The sequence below is a fragment of the Quercus lobata genome, unplaced genomic scaffold (assembly GCF_001633185.2).
Source record: "Quercus lobata isolate SW786 unplaced genomic scaffold, ValleyOak3.0 Primary Assembly Scq3eQI_107, whole genome shotgun sequence".
NCBI lineage: Eukaryota > Viridiplantae > Streptophyta > Magnoliopsida > Fagales > Fagaceae > Quercus > Quercus lobata.
Window position 1 is genome coordinate 574989 of NW_022154705.1, and position 14571 is coordinate 589559.

The 14571-nt window shown below is 36.1% G+C and overlaps 1 protein-coding gene across 1 annotated transcript; it reads left to right on the plus strand.

Moving 5' to 3' along the window:
- Positions 1–11661: 11661 nt before the first annotated feature.
- Positions 11662–12396, plus strand: LOC115972870. Its single transcript, XM_031093104.1, has 2 exons — positions 11662–11955; positions 12064–12396. Exons 1-2 carry the CDS (start codon positions 11662–11664, stop codon positions 12394–12396), a joined length of 627 nt encoding a protein of 208 aa, XP_030948964.1.
- The last annotated feature ends 2175 nt before the right edge of the window (positions 12397–14571 follow it).

The following is a 14571-nucleotide window of genomic DNA, read 5'->3' on the forward strand; positions in this document are numbered from 1 at the left end:
CTGGTCAAGAATTTTGACCTGAATGAAATGTCGGCGTGTGTGCATGAAAACTTGTAGACTGCACATTAAGGCGACGAAGAAACAAATGCAAAATTCTGTAGAAAGTAAAGAACAAAAAACAAAAAAATCGTACCAATTTTCTGCAAAAATGCCCTTAGGTCAGACTGCTCAAGAATTTTGACCTGAATCAATTGTCGGCGTGTGTGCGTGAAAACTTGTAGACAGCACATTATGATGTCGAAGATAGAAATGCAAAATTCTTTACAAAGAAAAGAAAAAAAAAAAAAACTCGTACCAATTTTGAACAAAAATAGCCCTAGGTCAAATTGGTCGACAATTTTCACCCGAATCCAGTATCAGTATTTTTACATTAAAACTTGTAGATAGCATATATAGAGCTCCAAAAAACAATTGGAAAATTCCATTGGAAAAAAGAAAAAAAAAAAAAAAAAAAAAAACTTCTAGTAATTTTTGTACCAAAATTCCCATCGGTCAGACTTGTCAAGAATTTTGACCGGTATCAAATGTCGGCATGTGTGCATGAAAACTTGTAGATGATATATTAAGAGAGCCAAGAAAAAAATGCAAAATTCTTTAGAATGGAAAGAAAAGAAAAGAAAAAAAACTCGTATCAATTTTGTACGAAAATGCCCCTAGGTTAGGTTGGCCAAGAATTTTGACCTGAATCCAGTATCGGCGTTTTTGCATGAAAACTTGTTGGTAGTATATATAGAGCTCCAAGAAACAAATGGGTAAATATTTTGGAAAAAAAAAAAAACCCTCAGGTAATTTTTGTACGAAAATGCCCCTCGGCTAGACTGGCGAAGAATTTTAACCGGAATCAAATGTAGGCATGTGTGCATGAAAACTTGTAGACGGCATATTAAGAGAGCCAAGGAACAAATGCAAAATTCTTTACCAAAAAAAAGTTTCAATTTTGTACTAAAATGCACCTAGGATAGGCTGGTCAAGAATTTTGACCTAAATCAAATATCGGCATGTGTGCGTGAAAACTTGTAGACAGCTGCTTAAAACGTCGAAGAAACAATTGCGAAATTCAGGAGGAAAAAAAAAAACTCGTATCAATTCTGAACGAAAATGCACCTCGGTTAGACTGGTCAAGAATTTTGACCTGAATAAATGTCGGCGTGTGTGCATGAAAACTTGTAGACTGCACATTAAGGCGACGAAGAAACAAATGCAAAATTCTGTAGAAAGAAAAGAACAAAAAACAAAAAATCGTACGAAAATGGGTAAATATATATAGAGCTCGTATCAATTCTTTAGAATGGAAAGAATAGAAAAAAAACTCGTATCAATTTTGTACGAAAATGCCCCTAGGTTAGGTTGGCCAAGAATTTTGACCTGAATCCAGTATCGGCGTTTTTGCATGAAAACTTGTTGGTAGTATATATAGAGCTCCAAGAAACAAATGGGTAAATATTTTGGAGAAAAAAAAACCCTCGAGTTATTTTTGTACGAAAATGCCCCTCGGTTTGACTGGCAAAGAATTTTAACTGGAATCAAATGTAGGCATGTGTGCATGAAAACTTGTAGATAGCATATTAAGAGAGCCAAGAAACAAATGCAAAATTCTTTACCAAAAAAAAGTATCAATTTTGTACGAAAATGCTCCTAGGATAGGCTGGTCATTACAAAGCATAAGACACGGAAACAAAAAGATAAAAGAAAAAGAGAAGCAACAAACATATCAAGAAAAGAAACAGAAGACAATGAAAAGGCAGCACTAACAGAAAAGAAAATAAGACTTATCCTCCCTAATTGATCCCATGCGAAGTGATCAATTGAGGGAATCTTCGAGGGGAACCAGTTACTAGACAATTCGATTAGTCTTTTGCCCCTATACCCAAGTCAGTCGAACAATTTGCACGTCAGTTTTGCTGTGGGCCTCCATCAGAGTTTCCTCTGGCTTCGCCCCGCTCAAGCATAGTTCAACATCTTGTGGGTCCCGACAAGTATGCTCTCACTTGAACCCTTCTCAAAAGATCAAGGTCGATCGGCAGTGCAACCCTCAAGGGGATCCCGCCAATCAGCTTCCTTGTGCCTTACGAGTTTACTGGCCCGTTAACTCTCACACATGTTAGACTCCTTAGTCCGTGTTTAAAGACAGGTTGAATGGGGAGCCCGCAGGCTGATGCCAGGAGAGCGCAGATGCCGAGGCACGCCATAAGGTGCGCGCTACCAACCACGATCGCGGCAACGACGTCTCCATGGGCATAACTACAACTTGAGCATGGGCCGCCGCCGCAATCCGCATCGGTCCACACCCTGAGTCGATTGGCAGACCGGCTTTCGCCGTTCCATATTCGACCAGAGTGCATCGCCGACCACCATCCACTTCCCTCCCGACAATTTCAAGCACTCTTTGACTCTCTTTTCAAAGTCCTTTTCATCTTTAGTAAGAGGAAAAAAAAAAAAAAAACTCGTATCAATTTTATACGAAAATGCCCGTGGGTCATCTTGTTCAAGAATTTTGTCCTGAATCCAAAATCGGTGTGTTTGCATGAAAACTTGCAGATAACATATATAGAGGACCAAGAAACAAATGCAAAATTCTTTAGAAAGAAAAGAAAAAAAAAAACTCACATCAATTTTGTACGAAATGCCCTTGGGTCAAATTGTTCAAGAATTTTGACCTGAATCCAGTATCAGTGTTTTTGCATGAAAACATGTAAATAGCATATAAAGAGGACCAAGAAACAAATGGAAAATTTTTTTTTTTGGTACTATTTGCCCCTAAGTTTGACTGGTCAAGAATTTTAACCCGAATCAAATATCGGCGTGTGTGCATTAAAATTTGTAGATAGCACATTAAGAGGTCCAATAAACAGAAGCAAAATTCTTCAGAATGAAAAGAAAAAAAACTTGTATCAATTTTGTACAAAAATGCCCCGGTGTCAGATTGGTCAAGAATTTTGACCTGAATCAAATTTCGGCTTTTTTGCTTGAAAACTTGTAGATAGCATATATAGAGGTCCAAGAATATAATGGAAAATTATTTAGGAAAAAAAAATAAAAAAGACTAGATTTTTTTTTTTTGGTACTAAATTGCCCCTAAGTCCGACAGGTCAAGAATTTTGACCTGAATGAAATGTCGGCATGTGTGCATGAAAACTTGTTGATAGCACATTAAGTGGTCTAGGAAACAAATGCAAAATTCATTAGAAAAAAAAAAAAAAAAAAAAAAAAAAAGCTCCTATCAATTTTGTACGAAAATGCCCCTGGGTTAGATTGTTCGAGAATTTTGACCTAAATCCAAAATCAGTATTTTTGCATGAAAACTTGTAGATAACATATATAGAGGACCAAGAAACACATGTAAAATTCTTTAGAAAAAAAAAAAAACTCGATTTTCTTTTGTACTAAATTGCCCCTAGGTCCGACTGGTCAATAATTTTGACCTAAATCAAATGTCGGTGTGTGTGGATGAAAATTTGTAGATATCACCTTAAGAGGTCCAAGAAACAAATGCGAAATTCTTTAGAAATAAACGAAAAAAAAAACTCATATCAATTTTGTACGAAAAAGCCCCTAGGTCAGATTGTTCAAGAATTTTGACCTGAATCCAATATCAGCGTTTTTGCAAGAAAAATTGAAGATAGCATATAAAGAAGACCAAGAAACAAATGGAAAATTCTTTAAAAAAAAAAAAAAAACTCGATTTTTTTTTGTACGAAAATGCCTTTAGGTCAGACTGGCTAAGAATTTCGACTTGAATCAAATGTTGGCATGTGTGCAGGAAAACTTGTTGATAGCACATATAATGTCCAAGAACAAAATTCAAAATTCTCTAGAAAGAAAAGAAAAAAAAATTTGTATCAATTTTGTACGAAAATGCCCCTGGGTTAGATTGGTCAAGAATTTTGACCTGAATCCAATATTGACATGTGTGCATGAATACTTGTAGATACCGCATTAAGAGGTCCAAGAAACAAATTCAAAATTCTTTTGAAAGAAAAGAAGAAAAAAAACTCATATCAATTTTGTACAGAAACGCCCCAGGATCAGATTAGTCAAGAATTTTGACCTGAATCAAATCTCGACATTTTCTCATGAAAACATGTTGATAGCAAATATTGAGATCCAAGAAACAAAAGAAAAATTCTTTAGAACAAAAAAAATCTCGACTTTTTTTTGAACTAAATTGCCCCTTGGTCCCACTTGTCAAGAATTTTGACCTAGATCAACTGTCAGCGTGTGTGCATGAAAAATTGTAGATTTCACATCATGTGGTCCATGAAACAAATGAAAAATTCTTTCAAAAGAAATAAAAAAAAAAACTCGTATAAGTTTTGTACGAAAATACCCCTAAGTCAGATTGGTCAAGAATTTAGACATGAATCAAATATCAACGTTTTTGCATGAAAACTTGTCGATAGCATATATAGAGTTCCAAGAAACAAATGAAAAATTCTTTAGGAAGAAAAAAAAAAAGACTTTTTTTTGAACTAAGTTGCCCCTAGGTCCTACTTGTCATGAATTTTGACCTGGATCAAATGTCGGTGAGTGTGCATGAAAAATTGTAGATAGCACATTAAGAGGACCAGGAAACAAATGCAAAATACTTTAGAAAAAAAAAAAAAAAAAAAACTTGTATTAATTTTGTACGAAAATGCCCCGGGTTCTGATTGGTCAAGAATTTTGACCTGAATCAAATATCGGCGTTTTTGCTCAAAAACTTGTAGATAGCATATATAGAGTTCCAAGAAAATAATGGAAAATTCTTTAGAAAAAAAAAAAAAGAAAGACTCTATTTTTTTTTTTTTTGGTACTAAATTGACCCTAGGTCTGATAGGTCAAGAATTTTGACCTGAATCAAATGTCTGCGTGTGTGCGTGAAAACTTGTAAATAGCACATTAAGTGGTCCAAGAAATAAATGCAAAATTCTTTCGAAAGAAAAGAAAAAAAAATCGTATCAATTTTGTACAAAAATGCCCCTGGGTCAGATTGTTCAAGAATTTTGACCTGAATCCAAAATCAGCGTTTTTCCATGAAAACTTGTAGATAACATATATAGAGGACCAAGAAACACATGGAAAATTCTTGAGAAAAAAAAAAACTCGATTTACTTTTGTACTAAATTGCCCCTAGGTTCGACTGGTCAGGAATTTTGACCTGAATCAAATGTTGGCGTGTGTGCATGAAATTTTGTAAATATCGTGTAAATTGGTCCAAGAAACAAATGCAAAATTCTTTAGAAAGAAAAGAAAAAAACACTCGTATCAATTTTGTACAAAAATGCCCCTGGGTCAGATTGTTCAAGAATTTTGACTTGAATCCAAAATCAGCGTTTCTGCATGAAAACTTGAAGATAGCATATATAGAGGTCCAAGAAAATAATGGAAAATTCTTTAGAAAAAAAAACAAAACTAGTTTTTTTTTTTGGTACTAAATTACCAGTAGGTCCGACAGGTCAAGAATTTTGACCTGAATCAAATGTCGGCGTGTGTGCATGAAAACTTGTAGATAGCACATTAAGAGGTCCAAGAAACAAGTGCAAAATTCTTTTGAATGTAACACTTTTTTTTTTTTTTTAAATTCCTCCCCAGATTTCGGCAACCACTATTTTTTTTCCTCCCATTTTCGGCAATGGAATTGCCACAATTGCCAAAAAAAATTCATCAACTACCAAAAACAATTTTCACCTATTTCGGCAATACCATTGCTACAATTCCATTTTATTCCCCTTCCCGTTTTCGGCAATGGCATTGCCACAATTACCAAAAAAAAAAAAAAATTCACCTATTTTGGCAATACCATTACCAAAAAAAAAAATTCACCTATTTCGGCAATACCATTGCCACAATTCTATTCTCTTTTTCTTTTCTTTTTTCTCTTTTTATTCCTCACATTTTCGGCAATGCCATTGCCACAATTCCATTTTGTTTTTTTTCTTTTTTAAAAGAAATGATAAGTTCACACAATTTTTACAATATTTTTACAACAAATTTTAAGTGGCAGGTTGTTATTGTTGGATTAAAAAAGTAATCTCAGTGTTAAATTCAAATTTGAACTAAAGATAATTAATCACTTGCGATTTGTTGTGAAAATGTTATAAAAATATTGTGAATGTAACAACATTTTTTTTTTTTTAATTCCTCCCCAGATTTTGGCAACCACAATTTTTTTCCTCCCATTTTCGGCAATGGCATTGCCACAATTCTATTCTTTTTTTTTTTCCCCTCACATTTTTGGCAATTCTATTTTTTTTCCCTCACATTTTCGGCAATGCCATTGCCACAATTCTATTCTTTTTTTTTTCCCTCACATTTTCGGCAATGGTATTGCCGAAATAGGTGAAAATTTCTTTTTTTCTTTTTCTTTTTAAAATGATAAGTGTACACAATTTTTACAACAAATTTTAAGTGGCAGGTTGTTATTGTTGGATTAAAAAGTAATCTCAGTGTTAAACTCAAATTTAAACTAATAATAAGTAATCACCTATGATTTTTTGTGAAAATATTGTAAAAATATTGTGAACGTAATCACCACAATTTTTTTTTTCTCCCATTTTCGACAATGACATTGCCACAATTCCATTCAATTTTTTTTCCCCTCCCATTTTCGGCACTGCCATTGCCACAATTACAAAAAAAAAAAAAAAAAAAAAATTTCCCTACTTCGGCAATGGTATTGCCACAATTGGTTGTTTTTTTGGTAGCACTCCACACTCGGGGCACACAAGATAAGACACAGGACTCGGGCAGGGAATTTGGGCTGCAGGAATTTCAATAACAGCGTTGCCGAAATTCAAAATCTTTCTCTCTCCCACTTTTCCTCTGTCTTTCTCATACTTTTGTTGAATTTCGGCAACACTGTTGCCGAAATTCTCTCTTTCCTCATTTTGCTAAATAAGTTGGAACAGTACCTATAACGCAAATAAATTTCGGATTTAGCAATATTTAGCCAAAAGACTCCACTTTTTTTATTGAGAAAGATGGCCTCCTGACCAATGTTATTAATACCATTTCGGAGCCCATTTAGGTTTGTTCAGTGGAATGGAATATTTCGGTTACGGCCGATTTTAGCGTACCGTTTCATGATGTTTCAAGGTTCCTAAAAAATAATTTATATATATTCTTGTAGAACATGAAATTGTCAATTCATTTTTTTTTTTTTTCTTTTGATAGGTAACATGAAAACTTTTATTAAACAGAAGAAAACATTACATCATGATGGAGAGCTTGTTCCAAAAAATAAGGATTCTCTCACATATCTTAAATTCTTAACTCTTATGTCCTAAGTTAGTAAGTTCTTAAATCTTAACCACAAAACAAATCATAAGAAAAAAAAATTATGATTTGGCTGAAGCTTGAATCCGAGAGAGTGAGAGTAGAGAAAGAATACCTGATTTGGCTATTCAATCCGAGAGATTGAGAGAGTCAGAGACAGATGAGTATGAGAGACTAAGAAAGCATAGCACAGAGCCAATGAAATGAGAGAGCGCAGCATATTGAGCACAGAGACTCCACAAAGAGCACGACGACAGTGAGTGAGGGATTTGAGAGTGAAAGAATGAAAGAAAAGAATAGATTTGAGATTAGGTCTCTTAGTAAAGTCCAAAATGGTGTCATTTGGACCTTTACTATTTTTTTTTTTTTTTTTAATAATAGGCCAAATCCTGTACCGACCAAAATTAACCGAAATGGCTCGAAACTGCCCGAAATCTGACCCAAGGTGGAACAGGGGGCATTATGGTACTGGTTTGCATATTGATAAGAAAAATTTCGGCAATTCCAGCCGAAATTGAACAGTATTAATAACAATGCTCCTGACACACGTTAACTTCTTTTTTTTTTAATTTAAGTAAATTAAGGGCAAATGTCATTTTTTTTCCTCCATACGAAGTCATAATTCTAGAAGAAAAATGATGCTGCTTAAAAGCCCAGCAAAGTCCTACCATTAATAAGGTGAAAATTAGCAAAAACACACATACACACAGAGTCTAGACGAGAGAAGAGTAAGCAAATTGTCAATTTGATTGCCAAGCCAGATTTGGTATTTATATTTGAAACAAAACAAAACAGCATTAATTTGGCAATTCCACAAAATTTAGATAATTTAAAATTCAAGGTAGTGCTTGATCTAAACCTCTTGAGTTCTTGTTTCACCGTTTAAAGGAAAAAATCAGTCAGAACATTTTTCGAATGCAGAGAAGCTTTGAGCAGCTTCAAATCCTAACAATAAACCAGGAGGAGAAAAATAGTTATTTTACCACTATCTAGTAGAAAAAGAGTCACAATTTCAAATTTTTTCTGTTTAGTTTATTTTTGCTACCATTCATGCATGTCAGTGCACTTTTTAGTATTATTTATGGGTCTCACTATATAATTTTAGCTAACTTTTATATTTATTTACAATACTTTAAATAAAAAAATTCCAATCTCAACAAAATAAGTAAATCACTAAATCCTAAATAGACTCTTATATAAGAGATATCTTCTCATCATCACCGAGCTCCACTTGAGTGGGTCCCATGGTAGGTAGTATCCCCTGTACAAGAGGAAGAGAGTATGATCCAGAGAGTCAAATAATAATCATGACAACGAGGGACATGTTATGCATTTTGAAAAATTGAAGAGGAAAGCTTTTTAGCACAAGCACATGGCATAATTAAATTTCTAATTTATCGTTTTCGTTCACACAGTAAGGAAAGAACATAAAATACAACAAAAAACATGTGAGCAAAGACATTTATATGTAAGAAATACAAAGCATTTAACCAACAAAAGAAACAAAACCCAGAAAAAAAAATTCATCTAATCCGATCATTCCTCAATATAGAAACACAAAAGAAACAAAACCCAAAAAAACAATTCATCAAATCCGGTCAAATTAAGAGAAGAAGGAAGGGAGAGAGGCGACTGGGTTCGATCTAGAGGCAAGATCGTGCGGCAGAGGCAAAGGCGAGATCGTGCAGCGAAGGCGAGATTGAGCGGCGTTGGAGTTGATCTTTGCTTGATCGGAGCTGTGCTGCGATCGACGAGACCGGTGCGATCGACGCGGTGCTGCGATCGACAAGACCGGTGGAGTGTGGGTTGTCGAATTGGAGCTCGGTTTGAGGAGTGATCTGGGCTCTCTCTTCTGCCTCTCTCTCTCTTTGTGCATGAGTCCGGAAATGGTTTGAAGTGAAAATTTTGACTAAAACCAATTTCCAGGTCAAACCAACTAAAACACATGGTCAACTGAAAATTTATTTTCCATGCGCAACGAAACACCCGCATTTACAGAAAAGCATTTCCGGAAGTGATTTGAAGCCAAAAACAAACACAGCCAAAGGTACAAATATTACATCACAGACAATCCTGAAGGATCAGGTGTCTCACTATGGATGGGGAACATCCTTCCCAGACCTAACTCACTTCCTTACACTTTGAATAGAAAATGCTGAAACAAATGAAAGCCATCCTACCATTACGATAGAAACACACAGCGATGCCAAGAGCTTCAGGGATCACTCAATCCCCCGTCAAAACCTCTTGAAAAGTTAGTGCCTAAGTTAAGTTAGTGCCCAAGTTAAAGCATCCACGACAGATGCACAAAATGTCAAATATTTGGCACGTTTGACACACCAAACATCAAAAAATCTTCTTTATGAGATATTCCAAATCTAATAATTCTTGTCACATGTGAATGGTACCGTTCTATTTTGGAACGGTACGGACAAGAATGTTAAAAAAAAAAATGGAACGGTACGAACAAGAATGTTAAAAAAAAAAAAAATTTATTCAATTTCTCTTATTCTTTTTGATTTTCTTTCTCTCTCTTTCTTGGTGTTTGGTAGGAAGAGTTAATATATTATTTTAATGTGTAGTAAATATTATTTTAATGTATAAAATTGAATGATAAAATATCTGATAAATGAGATGTAAAATGATGTGGTAAAATAAAAATATAGACTTTTAATTTGTCAAAATGACATTTTTTATAGAACATTTGTTATGGATGCTCTTGTGTTAGGGTTTTAATTTTCGAAATTTTTTTTTCCAAAATAGTTAATTATTGTGTATGGACACACATTTACATTACTAAAACATAAGCCGTCCCATCTAAAACTCTTTACCCTTACTCCTCACAATTGGTGGCACATTTCTTGAATTTCGTTTCCCCTCAAAAGCCTTCCTTTCTTGTTTCATATTTCCACAATGGACCAAGTTAAATTAAGTTACGTCCCCTAGAAACCTGTCATGCTTCTGTATGCAATAGGAACCTAAGGTTAAGTACGGCTACAACCTTCTAGACTATCATGCTCATGGAGTACGAGCTAGTAAGATGTTGCCTTCTTACTTCTTTAGTTAGATTATCATTGAAGAGGGTAAAAATATAGCCTGGCAGACCTCCATTAAATGGGCTTGACGGATCCATGTCCATGGGCCGATAGAGAGCAAGCCCAACTTGTGCAAAGGTCTGTTATGGGTAGATACAGTTGAAACCCTAGATGGAAAATACTTGCAACACACACTTAATCACCATAGAATCCCAAGGTAAATGGAGTCCTAGCACGAAGAGGATTCCAGAAGATACGTGCGTTAATGAAGATCTTCTCTACAAGGAAATGTCTTGTCTATCACGTTTGGGACTATTCAAGAGAATTCCTATAAGGAAAAGACTTCTACACCAAGGAAGAGATGCCAACCTTCTACTATAAAAGCCTCAATACCCTCACAAATCGAGGTACGCATAATTTATCCTTTTCTAGTACTCTAGAGTTATGCAAATAGTTCTAACTTGACCTTCGGAGGGTATTCGACCATCACCACACCGGTGCTCTCTATTAGGTCTTCTCTCTTTTCTGTGCAGATATCGTTACGAGCGTGTGAGGGTCATGTAACTCAATGGTGATATTTACGGCATCATCAGTTGGCACCGTCTGTAGGAAATCGTGACTGCAACTTGTAGGCCATACAAATGCTACCAGGACAAACGGTTGCATGGTACTTACATGCTCAATGGCGACCACCAACAACATTCAGAAAGATGAGCCACAACCTACTACCCTGGAGAGATAGGTCCTAACCCTTATAGCGGCAATGGAGCGCCCTACCAGACAAAACCAGACCCTAGAAGAACAGCTGCGACAAAAGAACGCGGTGATGGGAAACCAAGAAGAAGATCAAGAAGGTGCCAGCGCTGATCGCAGGAATTAGGAGAGACCGGAGGGTAGTAACGCCCTAAGTAGACCGGAGCAACAAAACATAAGCCTCCCAACCCTTATGGATACAGCTCCACCTATTGTCGAGGAGATGCAGGCAATGAAGGAGCAGATGGAAGTTATGAACGCCTTCAAGGGATGAGTCTCCAGCAATCTTGACGACCTAGTCAACTGAACTAACTCACCGTTCACTGCCTCCGTCAATTGCTTCCCTCTGTCGCAAAAATTTCACATGTCGTAGATAGACAGTTACGGCGGAGTCAAGGACCCTCTAAATCACCTGGAGACCTTCAAGACCTTGATGCACCTTCAAGGAGTTGCAGAAGAAATCATGTGTAGGGCCTTCCCTACAATGCTGAAGGGTGCTGCAAGAATCTGGTTTTGTTGGTTAACACCTAGCTCTATCAGTACTTTAAAGGAATTGAGTGCCAAGTTCACTTCGCACTTCATTGGAGGGCACAGATACAAGTAGTCTATTGCATGTCTAATGAACATTAAGCAGCGGGAGGACGAGACGTTGAGGTCCTACATAACCCGTTTCAACAAGGAGGCCCTCTCAATTGACGAAGCAAATGACAAGATACTCGTAGCAGCATTCACTAATGGGTTACGAAATTGTAAGTTCTTGTTTTCTCTATACAAGAACGATCCAAAGACCATGTCGGATGTGCTTTACAGGGCTACCAAATATATGAACGCGAAAGACGCACTGCTGGCCCGTAAGGATAAGCCTAGAAAAAGGGAAAGACAGGAGGACACACGACAGGATAGGAGGCGAAAGGTGGCTAGGACCGGAGAATGACGGGATGATAAACGCTCCAAACCCCCCACTGGGAGGTTCACAAGCTTCACCCCATTAACTGCCCCAATAGATCAGGTCTTAATGCAGATCAAAGACGAAGAAGCCCTGATATTTCCTGGCAAGTTGAAGGGAGATCCCAGCAAGAGGCCAAGGGATAAGTACTGTCGCTTCCATCGAGACCACGGGCACAACATAGCTAACTACTATGATCTAAAACAGCAGATAGAGGCCCATATAAGACAGGGGAAGCTACAGAGGTTTGTTAGCAAGGAAAGAAGGGATCCACCCCAAGAGCAGGGCCTACGACAGGAGAATGAATGCCCAAAACCGCCCATTGGAGACATAAGGATGATCGTAGGGGGCACGACAACTTTTGGGTTATCTAAAAAAGCTCGGAAGACCTACCTAAGAACGGTCTAGAATGTCCAGCTTATGGGCGCTATACCCAAGATGGCACGGATCGACAACCCCGTCATCAGATTTTCAGAAGAAGATGCTCGAAGGCTGCACCACCCCATGACGACGAGCTTGTTGTCAGCCTGAGGGTAGGAGACTACAACATACATCGGGTTCTGGTCGACAACGGTAATTCAGCAGACATCCTATATTACCCAGCTTTTCAACATATGAAAATTGATAAAGAACAGTTGGTCTCGGTTAATGCCCCTTTTGTCACGACCCAAACCTGGTACCCGGATTTATGACCATGACTGGCATGCTAATATCGAGATTTAACCTGATATTAACAAGAACCAACTTAACTTTTACAAAAGCTTCCCATTTTCTTTTCATTCTTATTTCTTTACTTAGATGATATAACTTTTTACTTGATATTCAGAGCTCCTACATTGTACTCAAAGATTGACATAATCCACCAATTGTTCAAATTCGAAATTTCACATAATACATCTCTTAATACTTTAAGGTATACACTTTCATTAGATCCTAAAATACACAATGCTACAAATCTAAAAATCATATTGCTAATTTAGGATCTATACACATAAAACTTAAACCAGCTCCTTCCAAAACTCGACTAAGGCTCCCTCTACTCCAAAATAAAACCTGCTCACTGAAAGAGTGGAAGGGGTGAGCTACACAGCTCAGTAAATGTAAGATATATGAGAATTTAATAAGGATGCATGTAAATCAGATTATTTCATTCTCTGAATATTCGAATAGGAGAACATCTTTTTATGCATAGTATTTTATACTATTCATAATAATAACTTATACGCTCTTCATAGAAAATAATTGTTCTCCTTTTTCTTATTAGAATAATTTTGCCAAAACCTTTTATATTGAATCTCTTTCAGTTCTTACAAAGTCACCATATATATTTTCCTTACAAAGTAATCATTTTAACTTAAATCAGATAATCAACAACTTTGTATTAAACTAGAAACATCTTGACCCAATAAGAAAATCTTTCTTTATAAATATTTTCCCGAAAAATATTATAACTTTCATAGTCATAAAACTTAACATTTCATAAAAACAGATATCTGATAACTTTTAAGCATAAACTTGTACTTTCATCAGAAACTTTATCTTTATAGCACAACAGAACTTCAAAAACTTTTATCTTTAACGAACAACTTTCTTTCCATTAGAAACTTCTTATTTTCATGAGAGCTTTTAACTTTTCATAATGTATTTAAACAAAATAATTTTCTCATGATTAATAACATAACATAGTTGTTCATATCATATTGGTTAGTCCATATCTGATAAGCTGTACAGAGAAGGCCTCATCACATTTGGGTGACCTCATGTGCATGATATTGTCCTCTTTAAGAGGCCTGATGGCACATCTCCTCAAGGTTTTATTTCTCCCCGCCGTCCGTACACATTGGGAAGAAGGCCTTATTCAGATTAGAGTTACGGGCAACCCCATTTCCTCTACTTTAAATGGCCTAGAGTTACGGGCAGCCCCATTTCCTCTACTTTAAATGGCCAAACATATAACATTTTTCCATGGAAAGCCAGTAATTAACCCTTACTAGCCGAGTTCAGATTACCAGAGGACATAACCCGAAAACATTTCACACTTTACATCATACTGAAATTTCTTATCTTGCATAACATTTCATAATAATAGCATTTCCATTCTTTTCTTTAAACATCATGTTCGTGGAATCAGTAATAGCATCAATATGCTTAAATCCTATACATAAATTTTCGAAAGCTCACGAACATATCTTTGTCAGAATAATGAATATATGTCATATCTCTAATCAAAAACATTTTAATGCATAATATACTTTAAAATAACCTCATGACTTACCAAATGCCCATATAACTTATCCCTTACCTGAAAGCAGAGGAACCGAGAGCCTAATGTCGAAGGAGCTTAGACTTGGATACTGGTAACACCTAAACCAAATATCAAAGCTTATTACTATCCATAATTCCTTATCATAAACTTACATTCATCTCAAAGCCTATCTCTTAGAATCAAGGAAGTCCTAATCCCACCTCAAAGAGGTTCCCACAAATACAAAATACATTCATCAGACAACATGATGTACTAAATCATAGAGAAACCAATTCATAAAATTTATATATAATTCTAACATACCAAAGGATGAGCAT